Source organism: Ambystoma mexicanum, chromosome 12, assembly GCF_040938575.1.
Source record: "Ambystoma mexicanum isolate Mex_15411 chromosome 12, UKY_AmexF1_1, whole genome shotgun sequence".
In the NCBI taxonomy this organism is placed as follows: domain Eukaryota; kingdom Metazoa; phylum Chordata; class Amphibia; order Caudata; family Ambystomatidae; genus Ambystoma; species Ambystoma mexicanum.
Genome location: NC_090936.1, coordinates 592,878,284 through 592,892,236, shown reverse-complemented (window position 1 = coordinate 592,892,236; position 13,953 = coordinate 592,878,284). Strand labels below are relative to the sequence as shown.

The 13,953-nt window shown below is 45.9% G+C and overlaps 1 protein-coding gene across 1 annotated transcript in view; it reads right to left on the bottom strand.

Annotated features, from left to right (window-relative positions):
• RPS6KB2 (ribosomal protein S6 kinase B2) overlaps nucleotides 1–13,953 on the bottom strand; it is a 236,027-nt gene that overhangs the window by 15,591 nt on the left and 206,483 nt on the right. The window contains exon 14 of the mRNA XM_069628963.1: nucleotides 7,651–7,763. Within this exon, the coding sequence (XP_069485064.1) occupies nucleotides 7,651–7,763 (113 nt within the window). The remainder of the gene's footprint in view (nucleotides 1–7,650; nucleotides 7,764–13,953) is intronic.

Genomic DNA, 13,953 nt, shown 5'->3' with positions numbered 1-13,953 from the left:
GCCGCAACAGGAAAAGGTGGAGGCCATCCAGCAGTTCCAGTTCCCTGCAAATACAAGGCAGGTTAGGGCATTTCTGGGATTTGTGGGATATTACCGTCGGTTCATACCACACTTTTCAACTCTTGCAACACCCTTAACGAACTTGCTGAAATCGGATGCTCCACCCAAAAGCGAGTGGAGAAATCCTGAAACTGAAGGAGCATTTAAGGCACTCAAGACCGCCCTATCAGACAAAGCTGTTCTTCATTGCCCCGATTTTAAGGCGCCTTTTTATCTACACACTGACGCTTTGGGAACGGGCATAGGGGCTGTACTCTTCCAGAACAGAGGGAAGGACGAACGACCTGTTTTATTTATTAGCAGGAAGTCAATGCCACATGAAGTGAAGTATGCGACGATAGAAAAAGAATGCCTTGCAGAAAAGTGGGAAATAGAGTCCTTGAGATACTATTTGCTGGGCAGGAAGTTCACCCTAGTTACGGATCATGCGCCACTAGTATGGTTATCCCGGAACAAAGACAAATCCCAGAGTGCTGAGGTGGTTCCTGTCGTTACAGCCTTATTCGTTCCAGACTGTCCACCAATCTGGAAGTAAAATGTCTCAAGCTGACTTCTTGTCGAGGGTACATGCCCTTCCCGAGCGTAAGGGTTTAAGGGAGGGGAAATGTGACAAATCAGGGAGAAAAGGTGCAGATCAGAGCCAATTAAGTAATGGTGCAGTCAGCCAGGAAGGCTGCGAGGATTGTGATGTCAGCAGGTCATGATGTCACGATGGGAGTATCTCCCTCGGAAAGACACGTCTTTGATCCTATGAGAAAGGAAAGATTGGCTAAGAGGTGCTTTTCTTGAACAATACTGGATTTTCCCTGTCTCATGGGTTGTTGTTTGTTTTTCTGGCCCGGCAGGTTGCGGAGAGGAATGAGGAAGAAGAAGATTCCCAGGAAGAAGTTGCCACGTATGAGTGGGCCTATTAGATGAAGAGACTAGTTCCAGAAAGTTAAAGTGCTCCTGTTGAGCACGTTTAGAAACTGATTACTTGTGTGAAATAAGTTGGAGATTCGCCCTATGCGGAGCGGCTTTGTCGAGCAAAAGGCTGAAGCCCAAACAGGGCGTGCATACAAACAGCTGAGCGGTGATCGCTCCTTCACTCCGGACCCCACCGTTGGAAGGGTGGAGCTATGCTGTGAGGCAGCTGAGGCGGCGTGCCTTCAACGAAGACGGCAAGCCGGCCGTCATCCATCAGCTGTCAACAAACCGAAGCAAAAGAAGGGGGCAGAAGTCTCCGGAGACAGTCGGTCTCGCAGAGACTGTGAAGCGGAGTTAAAGATGAAAGGGGAGCGTTGAATCCCGGCAGCCGCATCCAGCGGAAACAAAGGATGATCTAAAGGAGGTGAGGAGGGGAAGGCTTCCTCTGTGTGACAAAGAGGGGAGAGGGGGTTAAATGCCGCACTTATCTAGGAGATAATGTGAACTGAGAGGAAAGTCCTGCTGAGGACATTAAGAGGACTAGTCATTTTAAAGCAAACCATAAAGATCTGAAAATAAGAAAGGCGAGCCCCGTCAGCAATCTCAACGTCTGCCCTTCGAATGGAAGGGATGTCTGCCTTCTTGAAAAGAGTCCACCCAGTGAGTTAGACCCTGAACTTTACAACTTGAAGTAAAAGCCAATTAAGACTTCCTTCATAAGCCAAAACTCTCACATTCTAAAAGACTGCCTATGAGAAGGGTCTGGTGGCCTATCTACAAAGACACAGTTTGTCAGATTTATAAGTTAATAAATTATAGTGGTTTCAACACAAACTGTTTCCAGAGTGGTCTTTCTCATCCACACCCTTACACTGTGGGAACTCTGTGCTTGACCTAAGCCTAGGCATGCGCTTAATACTGTAAAATGGTGCATCATTTTTAACCTTTACTTTTCTGAAGTGAAACCCCTAATTTCTGCAACGGTTTAATAAATACATGTCGTGTATTTAAACGTGATCGCTTAACACAGTGTATGTGTGTACTGATTAGAAAGAACTCCAAAGATAATGTGAAGTGGCACCAATAAACCCAATGAGGTTTTGGCTGTTTTGCATAATAAAGAGCATTTTGGGAAGATACGAATGACCAAAGAGCTTTATATCTGTCATATGTGTCCGTGAGAGTTTTATGAATGAATCACTAAATACCTTAAGCCCGCTGGGTTTGGTACAAGTTTTCTTGAGCTGTCAGAGTGGAATGACTGTTAGGATAGTTTTTCTAAAGTCCAACAAAGGGCTTCATAAAACCATACATCTGAGACAGTACATAAGCCCCACTATTAGTATAAGGCTGTACCACCTGAGAATGAGGTAGCCTGGACAGAGCAGCCAGGCTCATCTTAGGCGGGAGATAGAGCTGTAGCTTGGTACAAAGAAACTGTAGCATACATATGGTCTAAGAAAACACTGAAACACTATGTATTGTAAATAATAACGGGTTTATTTAAATACAAGTAGGCCAAGATGAATCTTGGGCTAACAAGTACTATCAAATTATATATATATATAAACACAATTATAAAAGCAAACTCAATGCTTAAGGGATACAACCCAACGTATTACCTTATTAGGAATAGCAGTCAGCAGTTCAAGGTTAGGTAAACCTATAACACATTCAGAATGCAATCAGCTTTTCTTGGGGAGTAAAACCAGGTTACATACAATTAGAATAATTGTTCTTTTTATAACATGCTTAATACAAGCGAGTGGTTTCTAAGCACGGGATAGGGATTCAAACCTGTGTTGCGCTGCATTGTCTTGCTTCTTCCCCTACTTTTGAATACAGTCAGTAATTCAAGGGTAGTAGACCCTGTCAGTGATGCAGTGAGACTCAGTTAAGAAATCACATAGTAGACCAACCCTGTTACCAGGATACTTTTCTGAATAGTGGAACACAAATTCATGGAACAGTATGAACCTAGAACTACATTTATGGTAACATTCAGTTATACCAGGTGAGTAAGACCTAATGTTGTAATAAATGATTATTGTTGCTTTTTAGATCAATGAAACACAGATTAAGGTAAGCACCAACTCTTTACACTATTTTAGGATTGCACACAGCAGACCAAGGTAGGTAAAACCCACAGTACACTTATTCGGAATGACAAACAGCTATTCAAGGCATGTAAACTCCAAGACAGACTTATTCTAGACAGGCTAGACAGCAACGTCAGGGGAAACAAACCCTAGTTGGTGAACTTATAGTTAGGTGAACTAATAGTTAGGTGAAGCCAACATTACTTTTGGGAAGAGGAGGATCCAATTCTCACAGGTAAGTAAAATAACCATATATGCTTTTAGGAATGGCAGTGTACATTCTATAATAAGTATGAACTTTTGTAACTGTTCATATTTCAGAGGGACAGTTACAAATACAACTTATAAATCAGTAAAAGACTTTCACAGTACAAGACAAAGGCCTGACTGTGTAAGTCCCTCCCTAATCTTGAAGCATGAGTTTTCTCAGTGGCAGAGCTTTTGGAAGGGTCTGTATAGGCACAGAATGCTGAACAGTCAGAGTTCCTGAGGAAGGCTCTTCAAACAAGTACTTTACTTCAGAGTTGCAGAAAGAGTCCATAGACTTCAGAGAAGACACCTTAGAGGGACTCCAGCCTTGGGTCTGGGCGAACTGGATGAGGGAACTCCCCATTAATCACCCCCAAAGCTTCACAGGAATCCCACAAGGCTTAGGGTAAGTAATACCCAAGATAACACAGTACCTCAGCGGAGAAAAGGAGTTTGCAGTTGGATGTTTTCAGGATCTGCAGCCGAAAGCCGGTCCTTGAATTCTTTGACGTGGTGACTGAAGAAAGGACACTCAAGGGAATTTGCAGCAGGGATCAATGGGGAAGGCTCCAGGCAAGAGTTTCTTCGAAGCTGGCCACAGCTCTGTGGTTTTGGTGCCCTTTTCAGGGGCCAGCAGAAGACTGAATATCGCTGGTCGGATTCTCATCTCATATCGGGTACAGCACTCTGGTGAGGGGACTTCAAGGATTAAAATCAAGTCTCTGGAGGTCAAGCAGGATGCCACCAAAGTTCCAGCGAGATTTGGAATTCGGAAGACTGTGCACCGCACAATGGCTTGAGGTCCCAGGGTATTGGGGTATTGCAGTCCAGTAAGGCGAAGGCATGCTGTGGGATGGCTCAAAATGCAGAATCTCACCAGCCTCTGGGTAGGAGTCGTGGTGTTCAGGACCCCCAGGTCAATTGGAAGGAAGGGTTACAGCAGGCACCAGTGACACAGCGGGCTCTCCGGGCAGTAGAAATCGCTACAGCTGTCGATTATTCATCTTCCTCTTCGATTTCAGCTCCAGTGGTCGACTTGTCAGCAGCTTCCAGGTTCGGAGTACTTAACAGGAACTCCAGCACAACCTCTGCAATCGCCCCCTGCATTTTACATAAAGGGGCGGTCTGGATGTCCAGTCAGAACTGCCAGCCCCCCCCCCCACTGGGAGTTGGTTCCTTTCAGGCAAGGTGGAAGACAAAGGGCTGCAGAGTTTATGACTCTTACCTCGCTTCCTCCCTTCTCAAACATTATGGAACCTGGGCGGGGGATCCTAAGGATTCCCGCCAAAGACAAGACTTCCACCAAGGTCGTTCTCACCTAGAATGGCAGCGGAAGACCTCAGAAACAGCAAGCACACTAGAAATGCCAGAAAAAGGAGCCCTCCATTGTATCGTGGCCCTCCTGTGCATTACCGAGACTGAATTAACATACTGGGAGTAAATAATTACTAAAAAAGTCATAAAGGTAAAACCACTGCCACCAGCCATTCAAGCAAACTCACAATCGTAACAAAAACGTTACCGGTTAAGTAAGAAAGGGGATACATTGTATTTCCCCCAGCACTCCATTAAGGTGGAGTGTGCTAGCTCACTTGTACAAAATGTAAAGGGGAAGGAAATCCATCTTTACTACTTGGGAACTGTAGTTCACCCAAGTACATGAAAGAGAAAATAACAGGGGAGCCCATGGGGGCAACCCAGCCTAAACCCAAAAGTTGTAGGGAACTCTACTTCAACCATACACTATGGAGACATAAAAAGGTCACCCATAAAAAATAAAAGAGAAAAAGACTAGGGAGAGGGGGGGGAAAAAAAAAAGATTCCCCTTCACCTAGGGACAAGGTAAAATAGTTACCTAGCCAAAGTAAAAAGGTTCTGGGGTTTACACAGGTCAGGAAGAGTCATCAAAGATATGAAATCCTTACCTAACAGAGCTGAAAATTGCAGATATGCTGGGTGGGTCTGGAATTGTGGATTGTCACTACAGCACCTGGCATGAGGTGTGGGACCTGCTGCAAACTCACTCCGATCGGAGGCCAACCCTAATGTGTCCCGAGTGACTGACAAGAGGAAAGAGGGACATACTCTTTAATTAGTAAATCGTCTCTCTGGATGGGAATGGATGCTCAATTGGGTGTGGAGTTGGTGGGATTGTCGGGGCGCCATTGGCAGATAGTGGGGGTGGGCTGCGAGTGCTTAGCTGCTTTGATTATAACATCTCGGTTGCCCACTTCTGCTCACTGTATATTTTATGCAAAAGTATAAGGGATGGAATTCAAACATACTGTTTCATGTTGCGATGACTGAATAACTGGACGGTACTATGGTTTTATATCTCAGAAAAAAAGATGTGCATATACAAATGAGTTGGAGGGGAGAGTAAGGAACTCCAAGATGGCTGCAGTCCCTGAAGCTGCAGTCCTTAAACCCTACAAAGCCACTCAAGCTCAGAGAACTACACATCTCAGGTTTCCCCTACCAAGCCTGCACACTTTAGTCGCTTCAGACTAGAAAGAATGGAAGAAGGGGTCAAATCCTTAAAAAAGGAAGCGCCTGTGCAACAGCGGAGTGAGTTAGGAAGAAGAGCTCATTTGGGTCTAGCTGGAGATTTGAACAGAAGGCTCTGGGGAAGGAGAAAGGAGGCCAGCAGAAAAGCCCAGATAGCTTGGTTATGAAAGAAACAAACATGAGGCCGCTGAGAGAATAATGAAATTGGGGAAAGGCAGACACTGGTAGGTGGGAATTAAAGTGGGCTAGAAAAAAAAGAATATGGGGTGGGTGGTCGCCTAGTAGGTAGGGAGGAAAGTGACCCAGAGAGCTGGGAGAAGAAAGACCCAGAGGATTGGAAGGAGAATGGCCCCCAAAGTGGGGAAGAAGATGGAAAGGAGAGTAGACCGCTGGGTCCAGCAAACCCTGATGACGGGTGGATAAGAAAAGTACACATCAAGGAAAGACATATGCTGGAAGAGATGTTGAAAGAGGTGGAGGAGTGAAGAAACATCAAGGAGGTGAAGGAGGATGTGGTAGAAGTAAATAGGAGGTAAATGGAGGTAAAGAGGAGCGGCATTAAAGGAGATGGGGAGGATGTGGTAGAGATGTGTGGAGCAGCAGAGCAGCATTGTTAAGGAGTGGAAGAACTCACACCGGTGGAAGACCAGAAGCAAATAAGGAGGTGATGGATGCAAAGACACCTAGGAAGTCAGCCAGGTGCACAGCTTTATGGAATAAGAATAGAATAGAGGTGCAATGATGGAGAGGGAGAAGCGCAAGCAGAGCAGGAGGCTGGAGAAACCGGACCATGGGAGAGACAAGGGCAAAGCAGAGTAAGAGTCCTGACTTCCTGTGGCTCTGATCGTGGCTGGAAGGCCTGCTGCTTAAGGCCCTCCCCACCCCCAGAGTCTGCCAACAGGCACTAGTCCAGTTGAGACTATGGGGAAGGCACCCCTCGTGGAAGCAAGGAGGGTGCAGGAATGACTTAAGCTAGAGACTGTAAGCTTACTGGTATTTGTGTTAGTCTCCAGAGAGACCCAACCCTGCATGTATAAGGCACTGTAGGAATTTGTGTTGGACACATCTTAAATATGCTCCCAGACACTAAGGTTTCCCAAAGCGCTTCCCCCACATCCTGGAGAAAAAACATCTTGACATTTGCGATTCATTTTAAAATGTCGCTTTCTAGAAAATTGGCCCCGATTTGTACATTGTTCCGAATTATTATTTTGCTAAGCATTTCCTTTTTTCTGAGAGGCACAGCTTTTTGGTGCTGGACTGATATGCAAATGGTTATTTCCCTTCTGTGAAAGGTACAGTGAGCTAAAGTGTGGCTGCGGACCCTCGAGGGGGTACCTTCCCAAAGACCAGGTCATTTAGCCGTGTTCGTTCTCACAGATGGGTGCCTAATATTATTTTTTGATTGTTTAAGGGACTTAAGTTTAGTCACCCTAAATTTTCTAGGGCCATCCAGACGTGGACCCCTTGCTCACTGTTCTCAGAGAGGCACAGCTCCACCTCAGTGATGAGGCCCAACAAGGCTGAAACGTGTCTGCAGTTGCTGTTGGTACTCTTGTTCAGAAGAGGATTGCCGTAGCATTTGGGTGCTGGACTGCCCATGTGGGCGGGACAAAGACTGATATGCAAATGGATAGTTCCCTTATGTGAAAGGTACAGTGAGCTATAGTGTGGCTGCCGACTCTTGAGTGGGTACCTTCCCAAAGAACAGTTAATTTAGCCATGTTCTTTCTTGCAGAGGGGGGCTTATGACTATTTTTTGATTACCCTTTGGTCTGGTCTTTTATGTTTCAATCAAATGTCAGGCAGAACATCACATTTCTCATACCTGGCTGGTGTCCGGGGGCTGCTGTTTAGCCGACGGGGTGAACGTTTCTTTGGCTGGTAATGAAAACCTTCTTTGATGCTTTCTAACACTGATGGGGCAACGTAGGTGAATCCCTAGAAAAGGACGAGAATCAAAGTTTGGTCAAAGAAAGCACATTGCACTGTTTCTCTCCCCAAGCAAGACCAAGTACAAAAGGAGGGCAAAGCCACTTACCTTCAAGTAACCATTAGTGGTAATCCTAGCTCCAAACCACAGGTACCTACATTCAATTCAAATTATTACTCAATTTTTCAATCGCTGTGTGGAATGTCGGATAACTTAAAATACAGTACGATTAAATGATAACGCCCAAATGGGGTGCAGAGCTTCGCTGGTAAAAAGGAATTAAAAAATGAAAGAAAGGCAGCACAAAAATGCAAAGCAGAATTTGGAAAAAGTTAAAGGTTAATTTGGTTAAAAATAAAATAAGAAAATGTAAGCCAGATATGCAATTCTATTAATTGTTTGAAAGAAGAGCCATGTCCATTTTGAATAAGTACTGACATACAGCACAAGAGCTATTCGGTGGTCAATAACGATTCAAAGATGGAGAAATAGAATTCTTCATTGTAAAACACTTTTATAACAATTTCATATTCTTTTCTCATCACAAAGTCATCCCTGCAACATCTCCAAAAAGTCTTCATTCACTTCGTGTCACTTCCATTTGAATTGCATTTGTCAGCACAGGCTGGTTCTCGAGCTCCAAAAAGAGTGTCAACTGATATAATGCACACAGGTTATGGTGCCATTGGATGCCCCTGTAGCGGTGTCAGCCCCCACAAAGGTGTTGAACCGACTATGCCCTTGATCTGACCCTTAAACCTGTTGTGCCATTCAATAGGCCTGTAGGTTACCACATAACATTAGTGGGGTTGGCCCTTTCAAACACTCTAGAAGTTTCAAGAATCCTTGATAACTTGTTGTACAACATCCAATGAATCCAGTGTGATTGGCCTCACGGGCGGAAACGGAACATTATAAATTCTTGCAGTTAAAATGAGACACAATTATAGAAGTGTTCTCTTATTTATGGTCCGCTACCTTCATCAAGTTCCATCATGTAGCTTGAACTACTCAGTTCACGAGGGCTGCTTATGAAGAGAGGGAAGGGCAACCACCTGACCCATCCAGACAGCAAGCTCAATGATCTCAAATGACATTCAAGGAACATTCAGACTTTATTCACACAATGTTCCATCCACCATCCTATCTGTGACATCACTCACCCCGAAAGACACACAGGTATGTCTCTGCATGGGATACAACAAATCTTCCTTACACTATCGGAAAACCACAATCCCACAGATGGATGTGGCACATTCAGAGGGTGGGGAAGACCAGCCATGTGTCATGCTTACAGGGATAGACAACGACTACCTGATGGGCAAGAAAAGATACATAGCACAATGTATAACCAGAAGTGCACAAAGATTTTCCTACAAAAGTGAAACTGTCAGGGAGTATCCAAACCTTTTTAGCATCAATATTTGTGTATTTTGCAGTTTATCGAAGTGTTAACATTCTCACAAATTACACTTAACCATTTTATGACAAGACAGGAGGCTCGCATTATGCTATACTTTCTTTATTACTGCCATAATTAGCTTTTCAAATTAAACTTTTTAAAACTACAAAATTTGTAATGTTTTTCTGAACTTTTCTTGAAAAAGGTGCAAATTTGGGTTTAAAAGTTCTGCAATCCAAGTAAAGTCTAAAAATTTAAGTCCAAACCACGACTCCCATGACCCTCCGGGGTTTGGTAGTCCTGACCTCTCCTCCTGCACCTATCCGCATGCAGGTCAGCCCTTAAGAACCCTCAACCCTAGGTCCTTTCCTCTTTCTTTTTTGCTGCCAAACTGTTCTGCTTTTTATTTGTTGGGCTTTACAAGCCATATAATAGCGTATATCTTGTTTAGTCATAGAGCGCTGCTTAAGCTTGTGTATATATATATATATATATAGGATACATTACTCACCGTAATCGTATTTCTGATGCTTGTATCTGCTTAGATTCACATGCTGTGCATAGGCCGACATCTAGTGGAAGCTGCGGAGTATTACAGTTTGTTTTTCGAAACTCGAAAATGGGCGTCGACACAGGCGTGCCAGTAATACTATCCCTAGTGTGACGTCCACTGTACCCAAGATCCCTCACGCGTCTGGGATCCTCAGATTGTATTTTTTTTTCCTGACATGAGGAAGCATGAGGAGTAGCGTGAGTACAGATAATCCAAGCAGATAGACAGAAAGGTAAGACTACAAGCAATCATGCGCCTTCTCTCGGAGGGGAGGAAGGGTGGGTCGCATGTGAATCTAAGCAGATACAAGCATCAGAAATACGATTACGGTGAGTAATGTATCCCTTCTGAGGCTTGTGGAATCTGCTTAGATCACATGCTGTGCATAGATTAGCGAGCAGTACCCGAAGAAGGAGGTGGGATGTGAGAAGGGTCATGAGCAAACAGGTGTCTTAGAACCGCTTGTCCCACTTGTGTATCTGTCTTGGAATGAGTGTCAATGCAGTAATGCTGAGTAAAAGTGTGAATAGAGCTCCAAGTAGCTGCTTTGCAAATGGTGTCGAGGGGAACATTTGCAATGAAAGTCAGAGTGGCACCAATGCCTCTAGTAGAATGGGCCCTTGGCGTAAAAGGCAGAGTTTTTCCAGAAAGAGAGTAACACAGCTGTATACAGTTGATAATCCACTTCGAGATCGCGCCTTTAGAGACGCGATCCCCCTCTCTGCCTGTAGCTACGGAGACAAACAGTTGATCTGTTTTTCTTAGCGGTCTGGTCTTATTTACATAGTAGAGGACCGCCCTACGCACATCAAGGGTGTGTAGTTTCACCTCAGCCGAGCTTTGCGGGTTCTGGAAGAAAGCCGGAAGCTCGATGGACTGGTTTACATGGAATTTAGATATGAATTTAGGTGAGAACCTAGGGTGTGTGCGTAAAACCAGTTTGTCTTTGTGGATAATAAAGAAAGGATCCTGCACTGACAGAGCCTGAATTTCACTGACCCTTCTTATGGAGGTAATGGCTACTAAGAAGGCCGTTTTATAAGTCAGGTGTTTGAGACTACTTTTATGCATGGGTTCGAAAGGGGGGCCCATGAGCTTAGCTAGCACCACATTGAGGTCCCATCCTGGCGGTGGGTTCGAAATAGGAGGGTGAAGTCTCTTTACTCCTTCCATGAAGGCTTTAACTACTGGTACTTTCCACCACGATACTTTGTTATGGGATGTGGTGTAAGCCGAGAGGGCTGCCAGGTGTACTTTCAGAGAATTAAAAACCAACCCTGCGTCCAGCAGGTGGAGCATGTATGTTACCACGTTGGAAGGAGTGCAATCAACTGAGTTGATTTGTTTATTCTGGCACCAAATAACGAATCTTTTCCACTTGTCAAAGTAACAGTGCCTTGTGTTTGGTTTCCTGGATTCTTTTAGGATGTCCATACACCTCTGTGGTAAATTGAGATGCCCAAACTCTATGACCTCAGGAGCCATGCTGCCAGGTTCATTGAGTTGGGTTCCTGGTGCACTGTTAGACCTTGTTGCTGGGACAGTAGGTTGTACCAGGCTGGGAGTTTGATGGGCTCGCACAGCGCCATCCTGCGTAGGTGTGGAAACCATGGTTGTCTCGCCCACATGGGAGCAACTAGGATGAGCGTCATCGATTCCTTGTTCATCTTGTACACCACCTTTCTGATGAGAGGAGTTGGTGGAAAAGCGTACGCAAACATCCCTGACCAGTTCATCCACAGGGCGTTCCCTTGGGAGTCTGGCTGGGGGAACCTGGATGCAAATCCTGGGCATTGTTTGTTTTCGCTTGTGGCGAATAGGTCTATAGTGGGGAAACCCCACTGAGAGAAGAGATTTTCTACGATCTCTCTGTGAAGGACCCATTCATGTTCTTCTGGAAGGGAGTCTCTGCTTAGGGCATCCGCTAGGGAATTGAGCTCCCCTGGAACATGTTGTGCTGATAGGAAGATGTTCCGTCTGAGTGCCCATATCCAGATTTTCTGGGCAAGCTTGGACAGATTTGGCGAACGAGTCCCTCCTTGTTTGTTCAGATAGAACATGGCTGTCGTGCTGTCCGTCCGGATCTGCACCGACAAGTTTAGTAGATGGGGCTCGAACGCCCGAAGCGCTCGGAATACTGCCAGAAGCTCTAGCAGGTTGATGTGGTTCTTGGCTACTGAGTGAGACCAGAGACCCTGAGCTGTCTGGTGGAGATGGTGAGCTCCCCACCCAGTCAGGCAAGCATCTGTAGTTACCACTGCTTGTACTTCGGGATCGTAAAAGGGTTTTCCCCTTGCGAGATTCTCTTTTGTCCACCAGTGTAAGCTCTGTACGAGTGTTGGCGAAACGACCACTAGATCGTCCCACTGACCACTTGCCTGAGACCACTGTTTCGCCAACCATTCCTGCATGGGACGCATGCGCAGACGCGCGTGGGGGACCAGGTAAATGCATGACGCCATCATGCCCAGTAACCGCATTGCTTTGCGTACCGTTATTTGTTGACCTGACTGATAATGTGGAATTTGCAGTAGTATATTCCGAATTCTCTCTTCCTAGGGGAAGGTCAACCCTTTCTGAGTATCTAGGATTGCTCCTAGGAACTGTTTTGAGGTGCTTGGCACCAGACTTGACTTTTTCTCGTTGATAGAGAAGCCTAACTCGTGGAGGAGGTCGATAGTCCTCTGAATGTTTGACATGCAAATTCTTGGGGTTTCCCCCGTTATGAGCCAGTCGTCCAGATAAGGGTACACTGGGATTGCCTCCCTGCGTAGGTGTGCAGCTGCCACCGCCAGTACCTTGGTGAATACCCTTGGTGCTGAAGCTATCCCGAAGGGCAGTACCTTGAATTGGTAGTGGCGACTGTCCACTTTGAAGCGCAAGTATTTTTTGTGCGCCGGGAGCATGGAAATATGAAAATAAGCATCTTTCATATCCAAGGTTGCCATGTAGTCCCCTCTTTTTAGGAGGGGGATTACCTCTTGTAGCGTGGTCATACGGAATTTTTGGGGCTTGACATACTTGTTGGCAGGCCGTAGGTCCAATACTGGGCGCATTGTCAAATCTTTCTTTGGCACAAGGAAGTAAGTTGAATAGATACCCTTGTTTACCTGGTGTCCTGGGACGAGTTCTATCGCGTCCTTTTCTAGCAGAATGGCGATCTCCTCGAGAAGGATCTTCTGATGTTCTAAGGAGTGTATTCTTTGTCGTGGAGGGTGGTTCCGGGGACGCTGCAGTAATTCTATACAATATCCTGTGGACACTGTTGACAGCACCCATCTGTCTGAGGTGATCCCTTCCCAAGCCTGGGTGAAGTTGGAAATGCGTCCCCCTACTGGGGTTGCGTGAGAAGGGACCCTGAACTGAGCATCACTGCTTTGGCGGAGGCGTGCCACCTCCCTTGTTGGGGCTGCCTCTGCCTCTTCCACGACCTCTCTTGTTACCCTTGCTGTAGCTTTGGGTAGACTGCTGGTTGTTGTTCCATTGTGTACCCTGTCCTTGGGCATAGTTGCCTCTTTGTGAATTTTGGCCGCGTGGGCGACGAAAATTACTGTTCCCCCTCTGGTTCGGGGGTTTGTTGGTAAGCTGGCCAAGGGATTTGAGAGTCTCGTACTCGTCCTTGGCATTTTTAAGTGCGTCTTCGACCGCTTTCCCAAACAATAGATCTGGTTCCACCGGCTTGTCTATTAATGAAGCCTGTGTTTCTGTTTTGAACCCTGACTGCCGTAACCACGCATGTCTCTTGATAACAGTTCCTTCTGCTATCAATCTTCCTGCGTTGTCTGCAGCGTCGAAAGTTGCTTTTAATATGCAACCAGACACGGCTCTCCCTTCTGCCGAGATCCGAGCCAACTGGCCCTTTAACGGTTCAGGAGCAGAGGCTATGAGCGCCGCGACCTCTTCCCATTGATGGCAGTTGTAACTTGCCAACAGGGTGGTGGAGTTTGCAATCCTTGCTTGGTAGGCGGACGTTGAGGCTACCTTCCTGCCAAACCCGTACAGTCTTTTGTTCTCCTTGTCGGGAGGAGCTTCTGACGACGATAAGGGTGTCCCAGCCCTCTTCCGAGTGTTGGTAACCACTAGGGAGTCTGGTTTAAGATGACCTCTTATATAAAGAGGGTCAGACTGGGCTGCCCGAAAAAGTTTTTCGACTCTGGGGTTGACGGCTCTGGTGAGGTTAGGATTCACCAGGGATGGATCTATTCTACGTTGGATGGATTTAAGGATAGGGATGGTCTGAGCG